We start from the raw sequence: 27051 nt of genomic DNA, 5'->3' as shown, positions 1-27051 counted from the left end.
TTGAAAAAATTTAAATAGTACACATTTTCACCTGGGACTCCACTGGAAGAGGTATGTTCTGCTGAACGTTATTCTCAAATTTACATTGTTCCAAAGTGCAATACCAAAGGGATGTTCACACAGGTGGGATTTGACTTCCTAATAGATAGACAGCTGTACGGAAGACTAGAGCATAGCATGCAGCTCCAAAATCATGACTATTTGCAATCAGATTCGCATTAACATACTCGCTTATATCGAATGTTCTAACTAAGCGTCACTTAATAAACTGAATACTAACAAGGCTTTCGCTCATTTATTCAACATTAAAATAAGTGCTCAAATCACCAGACGTTTCGACCAGATGTTTTTGATGAAAGATATCTTTTCCAGTGTCCATCACATTTATGCTTCATGCGACATATGCAGTGATCCGAAGAGTAATGCACAGCAACATGCAATCAGATCTCTGCATATTCTTACTTATACAACAATCACTCACAATTCCACCAGAGTTACAAATGAAAAACTTCACATTGGGAAGCAACAGTCCAGAGATGTTTGTTAGATATAGATGGGGTTTGGTGAAAAAAAAGAATGTACGAGTACAAAATGGAAAACATGCATGTTAGCACAGTTTGTTATTGAAGTGATATTCACAGGCTGTAAAATTAAAAGACAGTGCTGTCACAGATACCGTGGGTTCATAAGGTGTTAAGGAATGTTGAAGGATTGTGATGCAGGTTTCTATTACGAAGCTTTGTAAAATATCCTAGAATACCATTTCTAGATTGCAGCAGGAAGTAATGCAGGAGATACAGACTTAAATGCACACACAGACGCATGGGAGCTTACAGGTGTACGTTACCTTAGCAGTTCCACTTCCTGCTGAAGCTCACTGCTTATGCTATCTTGGTCATGTGCTGCCATATTCTGCTCCTTTGTGAGAAAGTCAGAATGGGTCTCCTCCACTGTGGTTACTTCTGACTTCTTGCTCAGTTCCGAAAACTTTCTTTTATCTTCTTTGTTGGCCTCAGCCTGGACATACTTCTTCTGAAGATCCAAGAGTGCTGCAGTAGTCCTTTCCAGCTTTTTAAACTGCTTCTGCAAAGAAATGTTCTCATTCTGCAGCTCTGCTTTTTCTAGCGCAAAACGTTCACAGCTGGCTTCAAGTTCACGAGTTTTCACCAGTAGCTGGGAATTGTCCAACCTGCAAGACACATTCACTTTTTTACTCTCTTCAAACTGTGACTGTAGGTTCTCAAACTTTGGCACATATTCTTCCAGATATTTATTTCGTTCCACTAACCTGTGTATCTCCGAGTGTCTCTCTCCACCTTCTGTCTGCACCTCTTTGTGGAAAGTCAGCCTTACAGAATGCTGCAAGGATTTCTCTTCCAGCACCATTATCCTTTCCTGAAGCCAAGGCACATAGCTCTTCAGGTCAGTGTTCTCTCTCTTGACCTCTTCATACATTCTGTCCAGCTTAAGTGAGGCCCCAGTGATTTCCTCAAAACTTTGTATTTCTGCCTGCAGCCATGACACTTCTGCATAGAGTTGCTCATTGCTTTCTATGGCTTTTGCGTGTCGTGCTTCCAACAGTCTGAGGTGTTCTTGGAGGACTTGGTTTTCTTTCCTAGTATCGTCACATAATACTTCAAGCATGGGATCAGTCTGCAGACTTTCATCCTGTTTATTTAGGGTTCGATGTAGCCTTGAAATATCCGAGCTAAGAGCCTGTTTCTGCTCGACAAGGTTCTCATAGTCTTTAAATTCCTTCAGCTTGGTCTGAAGCTGCAATAGCTGGTCCTTGAGGTCAGTGTTCTCTGCACTGGTTTGTTCATATGCCTTTTTAAGCACTGCGTGTGCCTTGATTGTGTCTTCCAGGACCTTAATTTTATTCTGAAGTTTCACAACTGAACCAGACTCTTCCATGCATTTGTGACCATCTGGGGGGTTTGTGAGATCTTTGCAACAGTCACTCATTTGTTGCACCTGCTCTTGCTGCTCAGGTGCATTGATGTGTTGCGACCCTTTTGGTGGCCATTCAGAGACTGGACTGCTCAGGCAGGAAAACCTTGCACTCTCATGCTCCAAGTCCTGTATTCGCTGCTCTAGCCTAGCTTTCTCTGCCAATAGTGTCACGTTTTCCTTCACAGCCTGCTCGTGAACTTGCTCCAAATGTCTGAGGGTGTCCATGTCATGCTCCAGCTGCCGCTTGCTATCCTGAAGCTGGGCAATTGTGTTCTTCAGTTCCACGTTCTCCTTAGATGCAGCCTTGCAGGAGCCTTCCTGCTTTGACAGGGAAAGCATATCATGCTCCAGTTCACTGATCGTTTTCTGCAGCCTTGTGATCTCCAGACTCATCATCTCCTTTTTCTGCTGAGCTCTTTCGCAGGTTTCCTTGTATAACCTCTCAGATGCCTGCAGTCTGGTATTTAGCTCCTGTTTCTCAAGCTCATAGGCTTTCCCCAGTCGCTCTAACTGCTGACTAACTATTCGAACATTTTCTTCGGCTTGAAACAGAAGTTCATCTCTTTCCTTCAACTCTTCTTGGAGATCATTCTGCAACTGGAGTATTTTATCGGACAAATGACTTTCTTCTTTTTTAGCGGCACTCCGCAGCTCCTCCAGCTCTTTTTGCACCTGCTCCTTTTGTGCAACAACTTTGCTCAATTGTTCCTTGAGTTCTTTTGCAAGCAGTTCCTTCTCCAGTGAGACCGCAGAACAGGCAATGTCCTTTTCCATTTCAAGTTTCTCCCTCAGTCTGTCTCGGGAATCCACACTTTCCTGGATAAGTTCATCTTTTTCAAAGTCCCACTGGGATTTCTCTTCACCGTGTTGCTCCAGGAGGTCTAGCAGCTCTTCTTCATGGCGAACTTTAAGGTCCCTTATTGCTTCTTCGTGCTTACTTCTGGCAGCCTGGCAGTCCGCTGCAAACTGGGCATTGGCTTCAGATGTTCTTCTTTTATACTCATTTTCCATTATTTTCCTAAATGTGGTCAACATACAACATTACTAAACCCTTCATTAACACAGATGAAAAACAATTACATTTCTATCTATTTTACTCTATTCTTTCAAGAAGAGTTTATGAGATATATTGGCTGGAAACCACACCTGGAAATCAAGAGATTTGGGTATTGATTTCCCCATACCCATTATACCAATCCATGTAATCAAGGACAAATCGCTTAATCTCCCTGTGCTTCTTTTCTCTTATCTTCCGAACATTAGGTGCTCTTAGTGGATATTCATTTTGAAGCTACATGATAATTCACTCATCCATCCTTCATTTGTTCAGACTGGTAAATGATAATTCAAATAGTAACCATTACCCGGGCGACTACAAATCAGGGTAACCGCATGATTAAAAAAAGATTGCTACTATGGTTCTCATTGAAGCATGAAGTCTATTCTTTTAGCCAGACAAAAATGCCAATTCAGAATGTCACTAGCTTAGGAATGTGGCAAAATAAACATGAAAACAACATTGGCCTATCACTGGCACATCCAAATTTAGCACCACACATTAGTGGATTCATAGCCATTGATCAGTTTTCTGCACATATGGTAATATTGCATAGGGGTAAAGAAAGTTGTCTGTCTCGAAACGAACATGTTCCAAATTACATGTTTAACCACTGCCTTTTAATTCACTCATTTTAATTTGAATGTTCTAAATGCTAGCACATAATCACTGCTAAAGCCTTTGCATCAATGTTTCACCCAATCAATTCACCATCTGCAGTCCAACTTTAGCGGACGGGAGCTCCATGGCAATTGTTCCCTTAGAACAGCAATGAGCCCAGAGTTAGTCATCATTATATTCTTCAAACCAACAATACCTCTAATTCGGCGGAAATAAAAATACACATTTAAAAACAGAGGGCAATAAAAAAGAGCGTGGACAGTCTGGAAACAGGTTCAATGACAAATAGGGAAAATACTGAGAGATATACTTTAACCATTAGAACCAGTAAGCATGTTATGCTCAAGGCTTTGAAAGCAATTCATAGAACTGAAATAAAATAGTACACCTTGACCTCTGGTCTAAGGCCAGCACTCTCCCCAGCAGCTCTGCTTCTTAGCCTACCGCGCCAGGACAGAGCCCTTCTGTGAGAAAGGTGAAATCTAGGTAATGAAGTAGCCACAAGGAGACTGGTAAACCAGACCTGCCTGTTTGAACCTGTGGGCAACAGTGGGCTGTGGCACAAGTCAGCCTCTGGGAGACCGATGAGAAGCAATGTGGCATAAACTGTGCCTGGGGTGTAGCACTGGAGAAGGGCCAGAAGCATGAACACCCATTCCCTAGAAGAAAATATAAAGGGTGCTGCACCGGCAAACGTGGCAAAGGACATTAAAGGGAAAGGCCCAGGAGACGAAGGTTAGTCATAGCTATCTTTGAGACATGACTGTCCCCAAAACAGAACAGCTAATTAATTGTGATCCAGATCACTGATCAACCTTCAACTGCTGCACTATGATGAAAGGTAGAACCACTCTCACTTGGGCTCAAAATACCTTTCTGCATATGCCAGTGAAGATTCATGTCAAGAACAAGACAACCACTCCAGAGGAAGTGGACACAGTCCCAGCAGGAGGCATGGAGCACCAAATACTTGAGACCAGGAAGGAAAATTAATGGAACAATGGGTAACCTTTAAAAAGAAGAGTTCAAAAATTAGGCTCTGACTGCACCAATTGAGACCCACACATGATTGTGTGTTCTGACTTTAGGATTCTGGGTTTGAAAAAGTGATGACGTTTTGTTGTTAAGGGGGAACTGTTATTTTCTGCCAGCAAACAATCACTGTGTATACAAATGTGGTGAGGAAGAGTATATGCAAGTATTTTTCATTACTGCCACCCTACATTTAGTCGTTCCTATAGCCATGTTCCTGCTATAAACTGAGTATTATGTATATCATCCTTAAGTGGATATTGCGCCAAGCATTGGTCCTGCTTTGTAACACCCTAAATGAGCAACAAAAAGCACTGATGCATAACCACATAATTTGGTTTGATTAGGGCCAAATTGGAGCTTGCTCAGTTCCATTTACAAATGTTTGTACAGTGAACAAACGTTTCTTGCTCTGGCATACCTTTGGCATATTCACACTATCTAAGGATCCTGAACACAGATTAAAAATGTACTATGTATTTGCATTCAGTTTGACCTCTGCAGACGGCGCAAAGTCAGTACTCCCATTGGCAGTTCCTGCTCATCCTTACCTTTCCTCTTGAAGTTCGGTTTGATGCCTCTCCACGAGCTCCCGCTGTAGTTCGCTCTTCTCAGCTGCATGCTGCTCTTTCAAACTGGCTAACTGTTCGTGGAAGTTAACCTCCAGGTCCTTGCTATCATCTTCAAACTTTCTCAACAACAGGTTTATCTTTTCCTGCAAGTCTTTCTGTATCTGAATACCACTCTCAACCAGGTCCTCTCTTTCTTTGTTGAAACGTTCTTTGGCATGCTCCCGCTGGAGAGCGAGTGCTTCTTCTTGTTCATGTCTGAGCCGCTCCTGTAGCTGGGACTTCTCTTCTTCAAACAGTAGTTGCAAGGCCTTTTTTTCATCATGATAGCTGATTTCCATCCTCCTTTGCTCTTCACCAAGCCTTATGATCTCGCCTTCGAGGTACTGCATTTGCACATTAAGGGCACTTATTTGCTCTTCCATCTTACAGATCTCCTCTCTGAACGTCTGCCGTGCATCTTCTTGCTCTTTTTCACAGATGCTCTTTGTCTCCTCTAGTTGTTTCTGATAGTGGTTTACCTAAACAAAGGAAAGGGTGACGTCAAAAGAAAAATTAAAGAACAAAGTAAGGAGGATATCAAGACTGTTTACTGCAGCAATTGCAGAGTATCTCAATATTCTAAACAGTCTTCTAGAACTTCGTTCATCCTTGAGCAACAAGATCTACTCAGTGGATGGACAGACAGACAGGCGTGCACACACACACACTTTCCCACTAAGGAACCTCACTCACCAGCCTTTTCTCTATTTTTAATGACCCAAACATCATTTTTCTCTTAAGTCAATAAATAATCTCAAGGTCTCTCACAGTGCCTTTTAACACTCAATGTTCCGCTAACATGTGCCAAACAAGAAAATAGATCCCGATAGTTTAGTCCCATTCCGGTTTTCCATGGAGAAAAAAAAATGTACAACTGCATATTTATGTTCACTTTATGCATTCAGGCTTACACTACATGTGTGCAGAAATAATTATATGTTCCAGAATTTTCAACAGTCTGAGATTTTGACTCCTGCAATTCTTCTACAATTCAGAAATATGCTCTAGGAATAATCCTGCAGGAGTGAATGTCTGACATTTCTCCTCCAAATGTTTATGAATAGGGAACTCTGGAAGGCTCGGTCTACTGACATTAATTAAGCAAACACAAGGAGATTAACTCCCTTTTTTTGAAATGTCTGGGAAAACTATATGTTTTCAAGATAATTCTGCTGAGATCACAGATTCCATCCAAAAGACTCTTAAAACAACACATGAAATTACATTTGTTTAATGAAGTACACAAATATGCACAAATGCTGTGAAAATGTGCTCTGTTTTATATTAAATGGACTACACTTGTACAATGTGCCTCAGAGTAAAGATATTTGTATTCCAAAAGCTCCAAGGAGTTTCTATAGATTTAGATAAATTACACATTGGCATAAAAATACAAAGCATCATTGCCAAAAGGGTTTATGTGCATTGAATGTATAATCAATTACTTTTCATGCAGAAAAGAACATCGCACACATAGCGCAGCGCACTTCAAAGTTTAAAATGTTAACATTTGTTCAGACCGCACATTCAACAAATAGATTTGATTTTTCATCTGTTATGCTTTCCCTTTATTTTGCTTGTGCTATTCTATGTTTACTTCTGCCTGTTGTGAAGCACTCAAGGGCACAGTCCATACTATGTAAAACACATATTAAAAGTATATACTAATGAAACAAGGACATTACTGTACAAAGATACTCCAAAGTCACTTGACAGTGGCCACGGTCACAAGGTCGAAAGATATGACTGGAATTCCTGCTTCATGAAGCTTCTGCATCAATTATCATAACCCTTTACTACCATAGTGAACAGATATGATGAGAAGATGGACGAAAACGAAGACAATTAGGCTTACATACTGACTGCCAACTGAGACCAAGAGCTTGCATGAGGAATTAACAGCATGCACACATGTTAAAAACAAATCCTTTGAACCTGTAGAAAGTGGCTTCACATTTATCTTTCAAGCTCACTTCCCAAACAAGTGCACTGCTTCATCACTGTACTATTTCAGTAAGAAAGAATCCCTTCTAAGCAGCTATAAAAGTAGACTCCTCCTTCCATATAACATATGTCGCAACGGAAGACTGAAATAAATCGGGATGGGCGAATGTCCAGTAATAGGGGTAAGAAAATCGGAAAGGGTAAAACTAGTTACATGTAGGGATTAGGTTACAAAAAAATAATCAGAAATGGGAGACATGAATGCCACAACTGCAAATAAAGTTAAACAAGAATAAGCAAAAGTAGGAACATGGCATTACAAACAGTTATGGTTAAACAGGGTAAAAGGCAAAGTAAAGGTATGGGTTCTCTCCTGTAACTGTATTAAAAAATATCTATTTTTTAAAACCTCCTAATTAACCTCAAAAATTCTAACAATATTGAAATATTTTTGTTAAACTAATAAAAATAGGACGCCAAGGTTATTTGTTCCGAGATTCATAAATCAGGATTAATAACTCACTAATGGCCCCCCAAAAAACCTCCTAGAACACATTTGGTGGTCCCCAAAAAGCTCACGGAACCCATCAGGCCAAATTGTATTTTGCCAAATGAATACAAATCCTCACCATGTCTTCTAGCTCAAGCTTCAGTTGATCCATTTCTTTGTGGTGTTCATCTTTAATTTGTTCAATGGCTAACTCCGCTTCAATGCTCATGTTCAGTGGATGACAATCCTCTGAGCCAAGCCCTAAAAATAAAAGACCTTAAGTAAAAAGATATCAAACCACAATGCAAAGTGTAGCCTCCTACACTTATCCTTTGGTATATTTTATATAAGGAAAACTTTCTATGACAAAAACTCTTCATCAAAAAGTGGCAGGCATTGTTGCTCGCGCTGAAATGGGGCCCTGGGGGGGCAAGACGCCAATGTGCATTTCATGTTTCGCAGTAGATATGCCTCAGTCACTTAGTAGTTATTGTACACCACATGTTTCCAACAGCAAATGATGCACCAATCAGCAATCATTTTATCCCAAAAATGGATGCTTAAAAGGAATGAAGTTTCAAATAATTGTTTATCACTCATCTGTAATACCCCACAACTCTCCACTGTAAATATGAACATTCAACATCATTGTTTCCCCCATTTGTTAAACCTATACCCAACACTTCCGATCGCACACCAGAAGAGCACCCAGAATGTTGATAACAATCAGTGTGCTTCATGATCTCATCAGGGCTATAATGTGCTACATAAAATATATGTAATAAGGAGAAGTGAGGTGTTCATTCAACGATTGAGAAAGTGATACAGACCTTGCAAGGGGTACGGAAAGCGTTATATAAATGCCAATACAATGTATATACAAGCACAAGAGGGTAAATGTGCAAATTTGGAATCTATATATTCATGTTGTACATGCCCAGAATATTAGCAGATTAAGAAACAAAAGGACGGTTTCCCTTACCTTGGTCAGACTCAACCCCACCAGTTTTACTGTCGATCTCCTCGGACAGGGAGCTTTTCAAACCTGGTCGAAAGGCCCGAACACCTTGAACACGGTAATATTCTAGCTCAGACTGCAGTTCATCAATTCGGTCCTGCAATTCCTGGAATATAACCCGAGCACAACGTTTGTCAATGATTTAATAATAGACCAGGAGGAAATTTCTATAGAAGAGTTCATAACAATATCCCCTACAATGAAATGGTGCTGAGACATTAACGTACTAAATCCCTAAAAGATTTGAAATTCGCCAGCCAAGGTACCTGTATAACATTTACTAATCCAAATGCATAGTAAGGGATTAGTGTTTGGGACTGAGGGAGGGTGGTCGGGAGAGGTAGTAAAAGCTGCTTTGGAACAGTAACTCTGGACTCATTCATAAAATTTGTGTTTATAAAACACATGTTCACCCTTTGGGGCAGTTTGCCGCTGAATAACAGATGTTTATTGCTACCTGACTCAATAGTACTCATTTTACTACCCTTGGAAGGGTGACCGGTTGAGTGGACCTCCCAAGACTAACTAAACCTGTGATCACAAGGTCAAATGCAAATTCCTGGAGGGAATGTGTTAATCTAATGAGCCACCAGATTCCGTTATGTATTAATAACTTGCATTTGCATACGTTTTAGGGGTTGTTGTAATGCTTTACCTCAATTTTCTTTAAAAGCGTGACAATGCAGTCTCCTAAGCAACCCGGAAAGATGATATAAATGTGCGTGTACACATACACACGGAAAGTAATGTGCTCAAAATGAAGCTTGACATGGTCTCTAATGTAAACGTCTTATTCTTGTCATAATATCGCTGACAAGATGGTTAATTTACAGATATGATTAGCTGGAGAGAAGAGAGATTCAAGTCTACAAAGGACCAGTAGATGGAGGATTGGTTCATAATATTTGCACAAATTAAAGAGCACTGTGGTATAACAGAGGATTGATTCCTGCTAAGTGGCCAGTTATCTATCAACAGCAGGACACGCAGGAAACATATGACTCTGGCATCCGTCCCTGACAGACCGGTTATTTCTAATGAACTTAAAAGCAAGTTGATCAAATTAATGTACTTTAGCCTCGAATGACCAGCCAGACGTGAAACTACGAGTGAGTGAGCCAAGGGAATACTACTATCTAGTGAACTCACAAATGCCAAATGGAACCAGGCATGTTTGTCAATCAATCAAGGAATAATAAAGCGCTGCAAATCACCCAAAAGCGTCTCAAGGTGCTGGAGTGGTTTGTGTGTTAAAATGTCACACACTGCTCTCTTCAAGCTATTGCAGTTTAATTTGCTTTAGCATCAATCATATTTGATGCCGAAGACACTTCATAAAACTAATGCTAAAATTCCACAACAGTATTATATGTAGCCTCGCTGAAGAGCCACACGTTATCCCTTTATCCCCATGGATTTTGGGCTCCAATAACTGAACTACTGGGAAAAATGATTGGAAAACGAGGAAGTCATTGCATGAAGGTATATCTTAGTGGGCATGCTGCCCTGAGTAAAGACGACCTTCAATTTCTCATTCCTGACAATTGTACAAATAACCCTTGGGTGAAACGTTTTTTCAATCTGCTCCTTGAACCTAAAATATCTCTCAATGAAAAATGACAAAATAGTCAGATCCTGCAAACGAATTTCTTAGATAAAGTACCCTCCCAAGTTTGAGGAGGGGTTTGAGCTGGTCAGCTCACACATCTGCCTTCCCAGGGACTGCTGGTTTAAAAAAAGTTGTTGTTTGAGCCAATTCAGCTCCCAACTCTGCCTTCACAAAACAGCACTTATGAAAAAAAGAGTTTTGTTTTTCTAACAACATGTGTGAGAAGTTGGCCTGGTATATGATGTTCACTAGTTAAAGTGACCATATTGTACCATGCCAAGCAACCCTTATGGTGTGGTTGTAAGTCAACCTTTTCGGACTAGCTGCCCTAGTGGTAGCGTAGGCTAAGCAGTCTTTGAGGCTAAACTCGTTAGAGCGTGTTAAGCAGGCTGTTTTACCAAATGCAACCCCCCTTTATACCAATGAAAGGACACCACACAGATATATATTGAAAATATATATGTATTTATTTCTCAAAGTATCCCCTAGACTCTTTATGAGCACAGGAGCACAAATCGTTAAACAAGACAATGTGATAATATACAGAAGTTGCACTTTATATGGATGGGCCCTGGTGGCCACTCAAACCATGTACTAAAATAGTGGTATAAGTACCACGAACAGGAAAGTGAAAAGGCCTAGGGCCTCTAGAATCGCTGGGCCTACAAGGAGCTAACTTCAGTTAGTGACCAGGAGGTCCACGGGTCGCGTGTGCAGTGAGGAAAGTTACACGCGGGCTCCCATAGGTTTTCAATGGGTGCGTAAAAGTTACAAAGTTACTGCTAGAAGGGTCTTCTGGATGGACTACGATCTTAAGATTCAAAACACAGACACTAGATGATTCTCTACACTTGGGCACCGGAGTGCCAGCTTTACCTCACCCACAGGAAGCGGGTGCATAGGTCTCGAAGTGCGTCGGGTTTCTTCTATCGATTCAATGGAGCCTGTTGACAAAGATGCTGCAGGCGGTCGGTCCAGAAGAGATGCGGTGGATCCAAGGGTGGATCGGAGTTGTAGAAGACCTGAAAGCAGAGGGGACAGTGTTCACAGTCACTAGCCAGTGGCCGGCGTGGCACCAGGTAGGTACCAGGCGATGTCGGGTGCAAACAGGTGAAGGGTAGCTTGTCTCCGCAGCCACGTGGTCCCTGAAGGTCGACGACGTCCAGGAGTCGGTTCACGAGCTGTCCCACGCAGGCTCTCGCTGTCGGCGACTCAAAAGAAGCAAACAAGCCTTGGCAAAGGCAGGAGTCGTGGAAAGAGAGGAAAGCTGATTGTTTTGACCAGCAAGGTCAGAGGGGCTGCTCTTTTGGAGAGCAGCTAGGGCCAGTCTGGAGCAACCAGACCAGCGTCGTTAGTTTCAAGTTTCGTTGCCAAAATGGCCACTAGCCAACGGGCCAGGGACCGGGCAGGCGCGTCGAGATGCAAAGTGCAGAGGGGCCCCACGCAGATCGTGGAGATGTTGGAGGGCTCACCTTTGGTGCAGATGCTGCTCGATGGTTGGGCTTCTCAGGACCCAAAGCACAACTTGGAGGGAGCCTCTGTTGTTGCGCTTGAAGCTTGTCGTCGGTCTTCCAAGATGACTGGCTCCACATGTCTCGGTGCCTCCACGGGTTCCTTCTTTGCAGGGACTGTGGATCGGGCTGTGAGAGGTCTGGAGGTCCAGGTCTTGTCGGGCTCTGGGCTCGGGCTCCGGCAGGAGGCGGCGGCAAAGCAGACGTTCAATAGCTGGTTGGTGCTTGCGTTAGCAAGATGGTCACTCCCTGACCATAGGGGAGATTTCCTTCAGTCCTCTGTGCAGCAGAGCGTCGAAGTTCCAGTCTTTTTCTTTGTAGTAAGTTGATTCCAGGATGTCTGAAGTCTTAGGACACAGCTCCTACCTTTAAGCGGATTCTAGGGGCCGGACTACCTGCTAGGTCCCTCCCTAAGGGTGGGACCAGGAAGGGGGGTGGTTACACCCCCAATCCTTTGTCCAGCTCGCCCCAGGTCCGGGGCTGGTGTGCCCCAGGACCGGATTGAACTGGCATATGCACCGAGGCTCCTTGTGAGCCTCAGGCATGTCTGGTTTCTTTCAAGCCCTACCTGACCAATACACAAAATCCTGTCTGGGGTGGTGCTCGCACCTCCCCTGGCAGGAAACCCTTTGTCCACGTCTCCCAAGCTGGAAGGACTCCCAGCAGCAGGAGGGCAGACTTGTGTCTGTGGTGGCAGCATCCATTTTGTGGAGCTGAGGCTAAGTCTGATTTTACCCGGGTTTCAGGTACTGTACATGTCGTGTCCCTCTAGAAGGGTGGAATGCTAACCCCGTCGCCAGAATTGGCGAGGGGTTAGTATTCCTATTCGTATGACACCTTACTCGACATGTTTTGATAAAGCCAAACCAAAGATAGCATTTAACCGCGAGGTTCATAATGCACTTAAGAGTATATGGTATGACGATATCTGGAAACAGTAGAAGGAAGTTGTTCCGACCACTGCAGACAGGCTCAGCTCATGCCAGAGCACCATCTCACATGGAACCAAGCACTCTGCCTTCAGGATTGTCAAGGCCTGCCATAGGAGTGACTTATAGGTTAACATGGGTCCCATTTAAGGTTAGGTATAGGTATACTACACCTAAGTAAGAGGTGGTTACACCAACTTACCCCAGCTGAGTGATCAGCCAGTTGTGTCAAATGTGTTAGGCCAAGCCTGGGGTGGCATAATACATGCTTCAGCCCCTGGCAGGCCTTAGATACACCAATGCCCTGGGTACCTAGTGTACACTGGTACAGGGGCTCACAGGGTGATCCACTTCCAATTGGTTATGCACCTAGGGTGCATAGTGTAAATTTAGTAGAGAGAACAGCAGGCTGGGGGTCTGATTAGCAGGCCCACAGCCCTAATATGTCAAAAACCAGTGAAGCAAAAAGCAAAAATTTGGGGTGACCATAGGATAGCAGACCCTACTCTCCTACAACATGCAAACTTGGAAAGGTAAGTTTAGAAGTCAAACCACTTACGATTCGAACCGCAACAGACATGATGGAACTACATTCACCTCAAAATGTGTATAATTCAAATTGCACTTAGTTTTCCCCATGCTTAACCCAGTGAACAACAGCCGTGAATGGGAAAACAAATAAAACACCTTTAATTGAGCGATGGATACAAAATGCGGAAGGTTGGACAAACAAGGCACAAGTGACAATGTACTTCAGGACTTATTTGATGGAAGGGACAAAGTGATCAGAGACAAGACAAACTGAGTTGCACCCCCAAACAAGGAATACCGATTAAAAGCTAAAACCATGCTGCCATGACTGGGGAAGGACAGATTATTTTAAGAGATTGGATTCTATATGTGCACAATACAAAAATATTTCTCCTTATTTAACTTCAAGATGTCATTGTATCTTTGGTTCATACCATCCAATATAGAACATTTTCAACGTTCAGACTCGAAAACTACTCAAGCCTTGTGAAGTACAACTATCATTGCAAACCTCCTCAAGGAAACAAATTTCTGGCATTTAATAACAGTTTATACATTTTTAGGTGTGGATTGCTATTTACAAAATGCGAGAAAGGAAAATATTCCATACCCAAGGGCATGCAGTGTTGTAGATTCACATGCTGTGCATGCTCCTTCCATCTAGTGTTGGGCTCAGACGTGTGCAAGTTGTTTTCTTCAACGAAATCTTGAGTCACGAGGTATAGTGACTCAACCTATTACTGGTAATGCGCATGGACATTGGCTCCATTGTTAGATTGCTTTTTCCGCACTCACAGGGAGGATGTAGATGGAGCATAGAAATACAGAAAAGATGACCATGTGAAAGGAGATCAAAGATTAAAAGAAATTATATGCAACATCGACAGGCTTCCGTGGAGGAGGGTAGCGCATGTGAATCTACAGCACCACGTACAGATGCTTACAGGTTAAGTAACTTTTCATGACATATGTAGCTGTAGATATACATGCTGTGCAGAGACAAGTCAGCACTGAATAGACTCCAAGTCATTTCGGAATGTGTCAGCTTGACTGGTTTTGGATGTACCCAAACGTATGTCCGTCAGGGAGGGTATGCGTTTCCTTCACTGGCTGACAGTCAGGAAGCAGGTGACCTTTAAAGCCCTTTGAATGGTTCATACGGCTCTCCACCATCAGAGGCAGAGGCCCCCTGAGAACTGCTTTTCACTGGTACATCCCTGAGACAGCTGGGGTCATCTTCTCTTAGAAAGGTGATAGTACCTACATTTCGGAAGGCCAGGTGGGCGGGTCCATCTTTCTCAGTTGCAGCTATTAAACTGTGGAATACGCTGCCCCCCACACACACATTGACAGTTAAACCTTTCATTTAGCCTTTCGCAGGCATATGAAAACCTGGCTTTTCTCCCTCCCGTGATGGTAGCATTTCTGGTCTCTTTTCTTTGTAGTATTCTGCTCACCAGTGCTAGCACTTTGACACCTTTGGGTTTAAGGCTTTTTATAAACACTAAAATAGCTTTTTATAAACACTAAAATACTAGTCAGAACAGCAGACCTCCCCTAATGCAGTGGCTAGCCAGAGGACGTTGCAGAAGAAGGAAAAAGAGTGTGCCGGACAGCCTGGCCAACCATAGCTTGTTGGCGAGCTAATACGTCCACACAATATTTAGTAAAAGCATGGGGAGCAGACCAAGTAGCTGCTTTGCAGATGTCAGCTATAGAAAACCCACAGAAACTCTTTTTTAGGTCTCGTCTAGCGACGCAGCGTATGCGCTGCTCGCTTGCGAGATCTATTGTCGTCGGTTTTCCCTCGGAAGCGGGGTGGAAGCTCCACCCATGCTTCTAATTGGCACGTGTCAAAAATGCGTGCTTTTAATTTGTACCACTTTGTTCGCCATAAGTTGGCAGGGTATACTCAGACGTGAGTCCCTTGCTCACTTTGCCACTGGATTCAAGCAAGCCTGGCTGAAGACGGCTGAAATGCCAGAAACCGGACCTAGGAAGCTTGTCTCCGGTCCAGGGAAGGCAAGGCTTGGCAGTTCGGGCTGGACTGTTCCCATGAGGCACAGGGTCAGACTGATTTGCATATGGCCATGTCTGAACTGGGGTGGCAGAGTGGGCTAAAGAACGGTGATGGATCAAACCCAGATCTGTTGACTGGGTGTGAGTGTTTGATTGGTTCTGATGCTCCGTCCATCACCACCCCCTTTTGTACCACTTTAATTGGAAGAGAGGCATGTTTGTTCCCTCCCTGTCTCCTGTTTGCCGTGCCTGTCCAGACAGGAGATGTGCACGCGTACGGTGCGCGCGCATGGCGCGCTTCCACTTTTTGTTTTTGGTATGGTATTCTGTCATCCAGAGTCTCGCGTGCGTCTCTTTTGATCACAGTGTTTCAGCACAGCACGCGCATGGCGCGCTTTCACTTTCTTCTACATCCTGCCCCACACAGCAATTGGGGCACCGGCTTCAACAATGGTGGCTGCCTCTTGTTTTTTTTTTTTTATTTGCTGTGTGTCATGTGCGCTTTCACTTTGCCAATGCCTTATGCTCATTACATTCTGCCCCACACGGCACTTGCAAGAAGCAGACTTCAACAATAGCGGACACTTGTTTTAATTTGCAGCGCACCATGCGAGCTTTCCCTTTGACAATGCCTTCGCTTATTTTACATCCTGCCCCACACAGCACTCGCGGGACACCTGCTTCAACAAAGGAAGCCACTTCTTGTTATTATGTGCAGTACACCATGCACCCTTTCACTTTGATAACGGCGGCTCACCGTATTTAACGTGTTTGTCTGCTTCTGCACCCTTGGTCTCGGCGGAGAACGCGTGCTTCCTGACCGTGGCTATGGAGCCCGGCTACTGCAACCCCCAGAGGTGAGTGAGGCCTAAACCGCTCAGGCCCTGCCGCGATGAGAGTATCCCTTCCCAAAGGAGTATACTCCCCTTGACCATGAATACTCCCATTGCGCTTTGTTTTGGGGTGATCGCTCGGGTTAATGCGCCTGCTGCAGAGCGTGTGTGAGCGAGTGTGTGTGTCAAGTCATAGGTGCGACCCCGGATGGTCCCATACAACTTTTTGACAACAAGAAGTATGTTTTGTTATATGTTAGAACGTCCAGCGTGCTGTTTGTTTTCTTTAACTTCTGCATGACAAACAATGTACTACTGTCAGGCAGTAGTGGGTAACCCGTATCCAGAGGTGCCATGGGGTGTTGCACCTGAGGGTGTGGTTCTTTCCTGAACAACATGTGATGAAGAACATGAACTTTCCACGGCCCCGGTATCAGTGTGATCTTGGGCTCGCAAGTTTCCACCAGTGACCTTGAAGCGGGGCGTGAAGGAGGCAGGCGAAACAACCAGGCCCCCCCCACCCCCGGCCTGTGACCTCTGTCGCATACAGTTACGGTGCACTTCACCCAGACGCCTCCCCCAAAGGACTGTTGTATCTGTCTGGGCCTAGCTGTGAGCGATACAAGGGTCCTAGTCCTTTACGTCATACCTGCGGACCACCCTTACTGTGCCCTCTGACCCCAACTGTGTGTGACCGTGGACTACGCCATCTCCGTAATGAAGGGCTGTCCCCCCGTGTAAGAGTCATCTTACCAGAGTTCTCTGACCTCAGCCCCCTAGTATGAGTTGCCGGCACTTCCTGCGTCCTCTGGTCCCAGTCCCCTTGGAATGGATGACAGCAGCCCCTCAGTCATCTGAACACAGCACTATTTTAATGAGATGCACTCCGATTTCACCCCCTTGTACTGGAGTGCTAGTCCTGAATGCTACCTGCACACCCTGGCCTCAGCCCCCTTATGATTGTGGCCAGTCTGTCCTGCACCCTCTGACTCCCACCTCCACATGCTAGTGCCCAGTTCTTCCTGCCTCCCCTGCACTCTTCCCTCTGAGGTGGTGGTTAGTCTTTCCTGTACCAACCGACCCCCACTTTCTTTGAATGTTGGGCTAGTCTTTTCGATGCCCTTTGACCCCGGCCAACTTTGGATGGCCTCCTAATCCTTTCATGCGCCCTATGTCGCCATCCCACTTGGATTATTTATTAATTGGTGATTTTTTAGTAGACGTGTGCCACTTGCGAGCTACTTCGGTTAGTGAGCCGCCCTAACCTTGCTCTGACACACCATACAAGCCCTTGTGATATTCATTTCATGATTTCTTTCATGGGCTGTGCTTGAAAGCACTTTCAGTTAGTGGACTAGGCCTTCCTGTGCCCTTTGACCAGTCACCAGACCTCCCTTGTGAGATCAGGCCTTTCCTGCAGGGCGCCAACCGAACTACTTGCCCGCCATTGTAAGCCATGGCACTGTGTGCTCTCACCTCAGCTATCCTGGAGGACGGAGGACGCAGAACGGCCCAACAGTCTCCCCCTCACACATGGTGTGTCAGCCAGTGCCCCTTCTGTTGTGAGTACCCCTGACAACCCCTCACCCCCTTCTCTCTTTCCCTGCCTTCTGGAACGGCACTGTGGGATAGATGGAGACATTAAGGAGCAGTCTGGAAGTACAAGACGGAAATGGGGGGGGGGGGGGGGGGAGGGGCCTGTCACAAAATCTACTTTCTACCAAGGTATAGTCACAGATGTACCTTTAAGGCTCTCCAGATCATGCAGACATGCCTGGTGCCTCCTTTTTAAAAGCCCCAAGCAAAATTAAATTTTGCCGGTTTAGTGCTCCCTCTTTCCTGGGAACTGGGGAATTTGTGCCCTGCATTTACTATGTGATAGACCACTGTTGGTTGCCCGATAGTGCTTGCCTAGTTTCAGTAGTCCGTATAACACCAACCGTGCCATAGCCCGCTCTGTTATTTACATTGCAATATGTACTCTGTAAGGAATGCCTGTATTACTTTGCACTTGTGCATTTGAATCAGTATGGCTGTTTTAGTTCATAATATGTATTCAGCTTATAACACTTTCTCATTTGTTAAAGGTAGAGATGCTGACGTTAAAATTACCAATGACAATACCACTATGCAAATTACTCCACTGCAAACAAAAAATAAAAAAAATAAACAACATTGTCATTTTAAACGCCAACAGCTCTAACTTTCACAAATGCGAGACCTATTGCATTGCAAATGCTTGTTTATTAATTAAGTGGAGTCTGGGAGGGATAGGCAAAGGTCTTTTGGCTTTAGAATAATAAAGGTCTGTTTGCATTTGTCCAGCCAGCATGCTATATATGCCTTCAAGAAAGCATGGCCTTTGTGCGGTTTGGAGAAAAACCACAAACAAAGCGGTTGCTGTAGGATGCTGGCTCTTTAAATAGCAGACCAAAAAGAAGTATAGTGTGCAAAGAGTCCAGGCAAATCCCAAAGGAATTACAGACACCCCAAATGCTCTCTTTTGTGAGAGTGTGGTTGAGCAGTTAGGCATATCAGAGGGCCATGCTAAGCATTTATTTAACACACTAACACACACTCAAAGAAATCAGACACCAATTTATAAAAATAAAACTTACTTTTATATGAATTTAGATGCCAAGATCATCGAAATCGGGTAAGTACTCGGAGATGATTTTTTTTTACAGGTTTCAAAAGTTCCTACTTTCTGGAGCGGTAATGTTACCCTATGGGGAGGGGAAAACATGTACTGGATTCTGGCACTTAACAGCGACTTACAGGACTGTTCTCCGGAACTTAAGGCGAGTATGGTGCAATGCTCAAGGCCACACCAACAGGTCACCTCGGGAGGCTTTGGGTAATCCGGGTGCAGAGGTATCAGCATTGGGTGTCCTTTGCACTTCAAAGGGGAATAGTCTGGTTAGAAAGAGGCTGCAAGCAGGGACTAGAGGAACAGTCCAGGGGAACCAACATAGGGGCTAAAAAGTGAGTAGTCCCTTCACGTTTTTGCCAGGTATTTGAGGCAACTTTGACTGAAGAGCATTGGGCTCCTTTTAACCAGGTCCCCAGTGCCAGAGGTATTTTCCAAAACTGTATTATTGTTCCCTCAAAGAGCAAAACCTTTAGCACTCTCTGTAAGTCCCTATAAATGGTACTCCTGGTACCTGGGGCCTGAGGAACTAAAGAGGGTCCCCTAAGGGCTGCAGCACAAATTGGGCCACCCTAAGAGACCCCTCACCAATCACATGCAAGACTGCCACTGCAGGCTGCATGTTTTGGTGCAGACAAAGTGAAACAATTACATGAGACACATCCGTGTGTCTCAGGTCTCCTAACACTGAATAAAGTATTTGTAAGTCACCCCTACAACAGACCTGCAGCTCTAAGACAGGGTGCCTTATATTACATGTGAGGACATTTCTTCATGAGCAGATTTGCACCAGTGCTGGTCCGCTCTATTACCACCAGTGTAAAGTGAACAGGGAAGCCATTTTAAAACATGTGCTGGACACTGGTGAAAACTACTTCCCCAGTTATCTGATGGCTTCACTGAAAATAGGGATGTTTATTATCAAACATTTCCAAATAATAAACCCACACTAGATTTATTAATACAGGCACCCAAAGGGCACCTTCGAGGCGCCCCCTGAAAAACCTGCCAGTGACTGGTGTGTTGACTGACTGACTTCTGCCAGAGATGAGTTTCTGACCCACAAGGGTGAGACCCTTTGCACTCAGGTCAGATACAAAGCCTGCTCAGGAAGAGAGTGTTCGCAACCCCTCTGACAGGATGACGTGCTGATTGGCTTTCCAGGGCAGGTGAGCTTCAAAAGAACCCACATCCTTTGAAATGTGATTCTGGCTCCCCTCACAGGAGAGGAAGCCAACCCCCCTTTGTTTAAAGCCCCTTGGCACCAGCACAGGGGGGAAAATTAGCAAGTCTGGCCCAGGCTCGTACCACCTCTAAGGTGGCCTAACCTAAGGTGGACACGACTTTTCAGAGTTGGATATCTTTGTGATGGCAAACTTAAAGCACTCTGGGACAGGGTTATGCCCACTTCCCACAGGAAGCGGTCATATAGGGGGCATAGTGATTCCAAGGGTCAGTCGCCCATTGGCTACTGCCCTATGCTCCCCTAAAACCCCTAAATTCTGTAATAAGGAGGCAACAGAAAATCAGATCCTGCCGACCTAAAAGAAGACAGATGTGAAGGCTCGCGCAGAGCAAGAACAGAAGACCCAGCAACTGACTTGGTACCAACCCTGCCGGCCTGCCTGCTGACTTCGACAATTGCACCAATAAACATGTCCTGCAAGCTGCTGTGTCTCCAAAGCCTGAGAGACCTGCCAGCTCTTCACCGAGGAACCAAGAACTCCTGTGAAGCAGTTGACCTGCTTCCCTGCAGACACCCAAAAGGCACTTAAGGAAACCTTCGGTTCACTTTCTATCTGGCTTTGGGGCTCGGTTGCTGTGGTTTCTTTGGGCGTCCGGTTAGGTGCTTTGCCTTTGAGGGTCTTGGGACTCAGTTGGCACCATCACCTCCCTCAGATTTGGGCTGTGGGGCGCAGGTGCAGAGGTACTTTGAGGTGTTGGGTGGCAGTGGTCAGAAACTTTGTCTCGGTTTGTTCTGCAGAGGGGCAAACAGGACAGCTGGGCCACTTCATATGTGGGTCTTACTGTCCCTGAAGTTCCTCGACCGGCAAATTTCTTCTCCTCTGCCTTGGTGTCTGGTCTGGACACAAGTCTTGGTTGCTGCAAGGGATCCATTTCCCCAGGTATTGGTGGTGTGAGGCTCCAGTCGGGTCTGGCGTCCCCACACTTGGAAGGAGGACGAATCTGACATGTAGGAGACTTCAACCTCTCCTCAGGCGGCTGCTGCATCCGAAGTCCTGGTGCGCATCAGTTCGGTGACCCGGGTTTTACGTCTCTTGTGCATGCCAGGGAATAGCTCCTCTATACCAAGGGAGTTTCTTTGGCAATTTGTGAAACACTGGCAGCCCTCCGGGTTTCTGGAGTCTGCACAGCAGCAAGACGAGTCAGGTTCTCCTTAAGGGTTAGGTGCAGCAGACAGGCCGGCAGGGTTGGCGCAAAGTCAGTCGTGCTTCTCGGTTCAGCAGACTTTTTCCCACTCGTTTTGTGTCTGTAGAAATCTGAAGTCCTGGTATCCGTGGGTCCCCTAAATACTCAATTTAGGAGTGCTAAGTGGAGTGAGGGGTAGTAGCCACTGGTCTACTTACCCCTGGGGTCACTAAGCCCCTCTAGATGACCACTTCCTTTTGGGAGTGGGCATCAACCTGTCCCAGAATTCCTAATTCCACGACAGACAAGATGGTGGAATTTCCAAATTAGTGTTTACTTCAGGCATGTTCACCCTAGAGGTGTTTCCAACCTGGCAGTGCAACACGCCTCCTGCATAGCTAATTTTGCAGCCTGTCCCTGTGCCAGATGGCCCAGGGCAGGGGGTGGCATCTCCCCTGTCTGGGGAGCCTTTGGATCACATATCAAAGGCGCAGAGAGTAAATCCATCACTGCAATCAGCGTGTGTTTATAAATACGAAGTGTTCAATACCAAAACACCATCTGTTTCAGTTAAGCCAATATGAAGCTGGGTAACTAGTTATGACCAGTGCCCAGTACATACCTCAAGATGGCATTCCTGCTCACTTGCAATATCTAGTAATAGAACTAGACATATGCAGATAGGTCCTCACATCAAATATAATGCACCCAGCCTTAGGGCTCAAAGGCCTGCTGTAGGGGTGACTAACATATTAGATGCAGTGGCTTTGGCATGACACAAAGGCCATCCACACTTGCACCTTGCTGTTAATTTCCTGGAAGGTAGCTTTCACTGCCCTCAGGCACATTTGTACGTTTCAGGTTCTTATTGTGGAAAAACCTTTCTTTCCAAGTTTACCACGATAAGGTAATCCACAGGACAAATCCAAAATTCCTTCATAAGGTGGTCTCTATTTCCCACCTTAATCAAGCTATAGAACTCCCAGTGTTCTTCGCCCATCCAGAGTCAGTAGAAGAGAGCTCTTCATACGTTGGCTGTCATAAGACCGCTTATCTATTACCTAGACAGGACTAAAACCTTCCTTAAGACAAAACTGTAGATAACTGGGCTTCTGTTGCAGTTGCCCCCCCCCCTTCTTGCTCCCTTTTTTAGCTACTAGATGCTGATTTTGACATTGCACTGAGGCCTGATGACCAGACCTCGGTGCCAGTGCTCCTTCCCCAGAACAAGGTGCTGTCTAATTGTGCTACGTTTGGCTAAGGACTTTAGCACCCCTGTAAGTCCCCAGTAAATGGTACCTAAGGTACATAGGGCATGAGTGCTAAAGAGGGTTCCAAATGGTTGCAGCATATCATATGCCACCCTAAGGGACCCACACACAAATTTCACACAGACTGCCATTGCAGGCTGCGTGACATGGTGCAAACCATAAGTGAAAACATTGCAGGGCGCGCTCCTGTGAATCATGCCAATGTCACTGCATCAAATATATAAGTCACCCCTACAGCAGGCCTTTGAGCCCTAGGGCAGGGTGGAATATATTTTACGTGAGAACATATCTGCATGAGCAGATATGCGCCTGTGATGTCCAATTCTATTACTAGATACTTAATAAACCCACGATGATTCAAAGTGATGGAGTTATTAATACATGCACCCACAGAGCACCTTAGAGGTGCCCCCTGAAAACCTACCAACTACTAGTGTGCTGGCTGACTGGTTCGGACCAGCCTGCTGCCACAGACTAGCTTCTGACCCCCAGGGGTGAGGGCCTATGCTCTCAGGAGGTCAGGAACAAAGTCTGCTCTGGAAGATGGTGCTTACACCCCCAGCTACAGGGTGATCTACAAATTAGCATTCGAAGGAAGGGAGCTTCAAAAAGCCAATCACCTCTGGAATGCAAATCTGGCTTCCCTCAGAGGTGATAGGATGCAAACCGCCCTGACCAGGGCCCATTTGGCACTTAGACAGGTGGGAAAATTAGTAGTCCGAGAGGTGTATCCACCCTCATACTAGTCCCACTCCTAAGATGGGTTATATGATGAAGATGAAACATTTAAAAAAGTCTGCCACCCTGGTGGTAGCAAAATTAGGAACTCTGGGACAGTTATGCCCACTTCCCACAGGAAGTGATCATATAGGGGACAAAGTGACCCTCAGGAGTAAGTAGCCCCTTGGCTACTACCCTACACTTCTCTAACGTCCCTAAATCTAGTATCTAGGTAAGCCCCAGGCAGCAGGAAATCAGATTTCTGCTGACCTAAGAAGGACACAGAGAAGCTGTGAGAAGCAAGGATTGTGGGGAAGCAACTCACTTCGAACCAACCTTGCCAGCCTGTCTGCTATTCCAGCCAAACTTGCGCCAAAGTCGTCTCATACTGCAGCTGCGGTGGCTCTAAAAGCCTGGGAGGACTGCCTGTCTGCAACAAAGACCGAGGAACCCCATCTTGCAGGCACTCCAAAAGAACTAGGCGGACTCTGGACAGCCGCAAACCCGACACTGAAAAGCACCATTGCACCAGTGTCCCCTAGTTCGATTTGAAAAGGGCCAAGCTTCCAGCGTGGTCCCCCGACCCTACCTGGGTTTTGCCCACAGTGGACTCACCGACATCCCCTGCATTCTGACTGTGCAGGCCCACTAGACAGCGAGTTTGTCTGGTGACGAAAACCTGACACGCAAGAACACCTCTGCACCCAGCCGCCCTGGCCTGAGGAGAAGAGGACCAATGGTGTCTCCAAGTCCACAAGCATCGTGAGACCTGAGCCCCCTTGTTGGTTCAGCCTGACTGGTCTCCCAGTACCAGCTTGCAGCCTCTTTGCAACTGGACTGTTCTCCATTAAAGTGAATGGGACATCCAATGCCTAACACCTCTGCAACCAGACGCCCCAGAGCCTCTAGAGGTGACCTGTGTTGTCTTGGACCTTGCCCCATACTCACCTAAAGACCAGGAGATTGGCCCTGTAAGTTGCTGTGAAGTGCCCGAATGCAGTACATGTTTTCCTCATAGGATAACATGGGGCACCCGACGCTACAAAGCACCACGGCAACCGGCCGCCCGGTGCTGGCTGAGACTACCTGTTGGTGCTGCCTTGGATCTTGCCCCATACTTACCCCAAGTCCAAGACACTGGTCCTGTAAGTCGCTGTGAAGTACCTGTATGCAGTGTAAAGTGTATGTCTTTCCTTCATAGGATAACATTACCGCTTCAGAAATTGCACGAAGTGTCCTTTTTTAAAACTGTAGAAATTCATAACTCAAAAAGTAAAAACACTTATCTGATTCAGAGCTTGGCATCTAAAGACATAAAAGTATCTGTTATTTTTATAAACTGGTGTCGGATTTCTTTATTGAGTGTGGTTTTACTAACTGCCTTTATGTGTGCTATAAATGCTTAGCAGTACCCTCTGATATGTCTAACTGCTCGCTCACACTACCACAAAAGAGAGCATATGGGGTGCCATTTGTGGCTCTGCAATTCCTCTGGTGTTTGCTTGGACTCTTTACACAATGTATCTCTTTTTGGTCCACTACATAAAGAGCCAGCTTCCTACAAAGGATATGAATGGTCTCAGCAAGAACACCGCACAGTCTCAACCCGGACCTCAAAGGGAAACATTTGAACCAGACAGTGGAGATAAAACAATCTAGCAATGGAGCCAATACCCATGTGCATTACCAATAATAGGTGTGGCCACTATATCTTGTGACTCAAAACACTTCTTCGAAGGAAAAACAATTTGCACGTGTTCGAGTCAAACACTAGATGTTAGCAGTATGCACAGGATGTTTATCTACAGCAACACATGTCACGAACAGAGTATTACAGCAACGTATCCTCAGAGGACATACGACCTAGATGGCGTTATATTCATGCTTGGCAGAATCCCCTCGATCTCCTTCCATTTGCTGTATATATTTGATGCTCTGAGGTGGCAGCGTCCAAGAAGGAAATCTCTTAAGAGTACTGCATTTCCCCACACTTGGGACTGGCCAGTTGATCTTATTCTTTGTGAAGTGGGTGATCACCTGAGAACTTTTTTTACGATATACGACAGCTCATGAGACATGCCCTGAGGCTATTGCTGCCAAATTTTATTCCACATCTTTTAACTCCTCTTCTTGACGCATTGGACGAGGTGTATCCAGTGCACTTTATGTGACGCCATCGAGACAATATCCTAGTTTTGATGAGGCAGCCCCGCTCGAGTCAAGGACTCCCTGTTGAATACTTCGTCTCACCTATATAGAATAGCTCCTCCTTGGAAAATATAGTGTTTTACATTGTGTAGAGCTCGTTATAACATTCGTGGTGACAGATGGCTCCTTACCACTGAACGAAAATATTGACTCCGCGCCATGATGAAGGATGGTTTAAAGTACATGGTACCCCTGAAACACGTGACGGTGCATTTTCGCGTGGCGGCGCATTTTCGTTGTTTATGTATTATGTATATTGTGTGTAATTTATGTTTTCTTTGGAGTTCAATGTGACACTGTTTTGTGTTTTTTTCACATTATATGGTTGTTTTCTGTATGTTATTCGTGGAGACATGTACAGACTGTATGGTTCTTTTTCTACATGTTTGGGGCTCTTATATAATGTATGTACTTCATCCATACTTGTTTAGTGACATTTATTGAATATACATTTGTGATATATATATATATAAATATATTTTGATAATAAATGAAGTAACCAATATTCCTTTGGGACACTGTTTATTCTTGATATCTTACCGAATTGTAAAAATTAGATAAGGGGTCGTTTTTTATTTATTGCTGACGAACAGAGTATTATTCCTAATAGGTGATATTTGCTTTTGTGAGGTTAAATGTCTCTGTGCTCCATAGAGATGCAGTCAATCAACTGTTGAGCAGGCCTGGGCGAACTTAACTACACTAGCGAAATTCCCACATTTTTACGCTAAGTGAAATTCATGACACTTCTTAAAATGTGGGATATGGGGAATATGCATAATTGTTTTCATCCAAATGTACACCTTGCATACAAAATTATTGTGAGATTCAAGTGGGAGACTGGCTTGCATAGAAGATATTTCACCAAGACATTTTCTACTTAAACCAGTCGCCTGCTGATATCTTTTTGTACGTGCGGCGTGCGCAGGAATTAAAAAAAGAGACGCAATACACATTTAACAACAAAAGAATAATTTAGTGAAATTCTAAATGGGGCCTAGGTAGTGGAGACCTTAAATCCTAAAGCTCTAACAAATAAAATAAAATGGCTACCATCACATTGTACATGTGGTACTTGTGTGCTGCTGGGACCCAGATAAGAAACACAAATTCCTGTAGGCTCCTTCCAAACTTATCACCTTTACTAAAAACATAGTTTCCCTAAAATGTTTTCAAAATGTGAACATTCCACACTTACAACTTAAACCCTACTTTATTAAAATACTTCTTCAAATAATGCAGTCAGTCCTCAAGATCGATGTATGCTCCAGCTGGTCTAATGATACTGTGTCACAAGTTACTTTGTAGTGCCCCTTGCAAAATGTAAAATGTCATGTTATAATCTTACCCTGCACTGTTGTTCGTACTCCTTTTTAATTTTTGCCAATCGCTCCTCCTGTAGCAAAAACTCAGCACTGGCCGGATCAAGATCACCAAACTTTTTCAAAAGAAAGAAAGAAAAAAAAAGGCTGAGAGGTTTTATATATTTTATTTAGTCTTTACTTGAGATGAAGATACCTTCTTCTGAGAAAAATCAACAACATAGACAGGTAGTGTGCAGAATATATTTGCAATAACTTATGCAACAAAATTACAGATAGTCCCACCATTTAAAAACTTAACTGCACCAATACCAAGCTGAATATTTCGAGATTTCTATGGGATTTAAAACAA

The 27051-nt window shown here is 44.6% G+C and overlaps 1 protein-coding gene across 7 annotated transcripts in view; it reads right to left on the bottom strand.

Moving 5' to 3' along the window:
* The window catches only part of NIN (ninein), a 388280-nt gene that overhangs the window by 150939 nt on the left and 210290 nt on the right, over positions 1 to 27051 (bottom strand). For 5 of the 7 annotated variants that reach the window (XM_085626981.1, XM_085626982.1, XM_085626984.1 and 2 more), the window contains exons 13-17: positions 26726 to 26815; positions 8691 to 8832; positions 7848 to 7969; positions 5215 to 5753; positions 848 to 2971 (exon numbers count right to left, since the gene is read on the bottom strand). In XM_085626981.1, coding sequence (XP_085483107.1) covers positions 848 to 2971; positions 5215 to 5753; positions 7848 to 7969; positions 8691 to 8832; positions 26726 to 26815 — 3017 coding nt within the window. The remainder of the gene's footprint in view (positions 1 to 847; positions 2972 to 5214; positions 5754 to 7847; positions 7970 to 8690; positions 8833 to 26725; positions 26816 to 27051) is intronic. The other 2 variants (XM_085626983.1, XM_085626986.1) reach the window with 1 other exon arrangement.

This window comes from Triturus cristatus, chromosome 9 (assembly GCF_964204655.1).
Source record: "Triturus cristatus chromosome 9, aTriCri1.1, whole genome shotgun sequence".
NCBI classification, from domain to species: Eukaryota; Metazoa; Chordata; class Amphibia; order Caudata; family Salamandridae; genus Triturus; species Triturus cristatus.
This window is presented reverse-complemented; position numbering and strand designations above follow the sequence as displayed.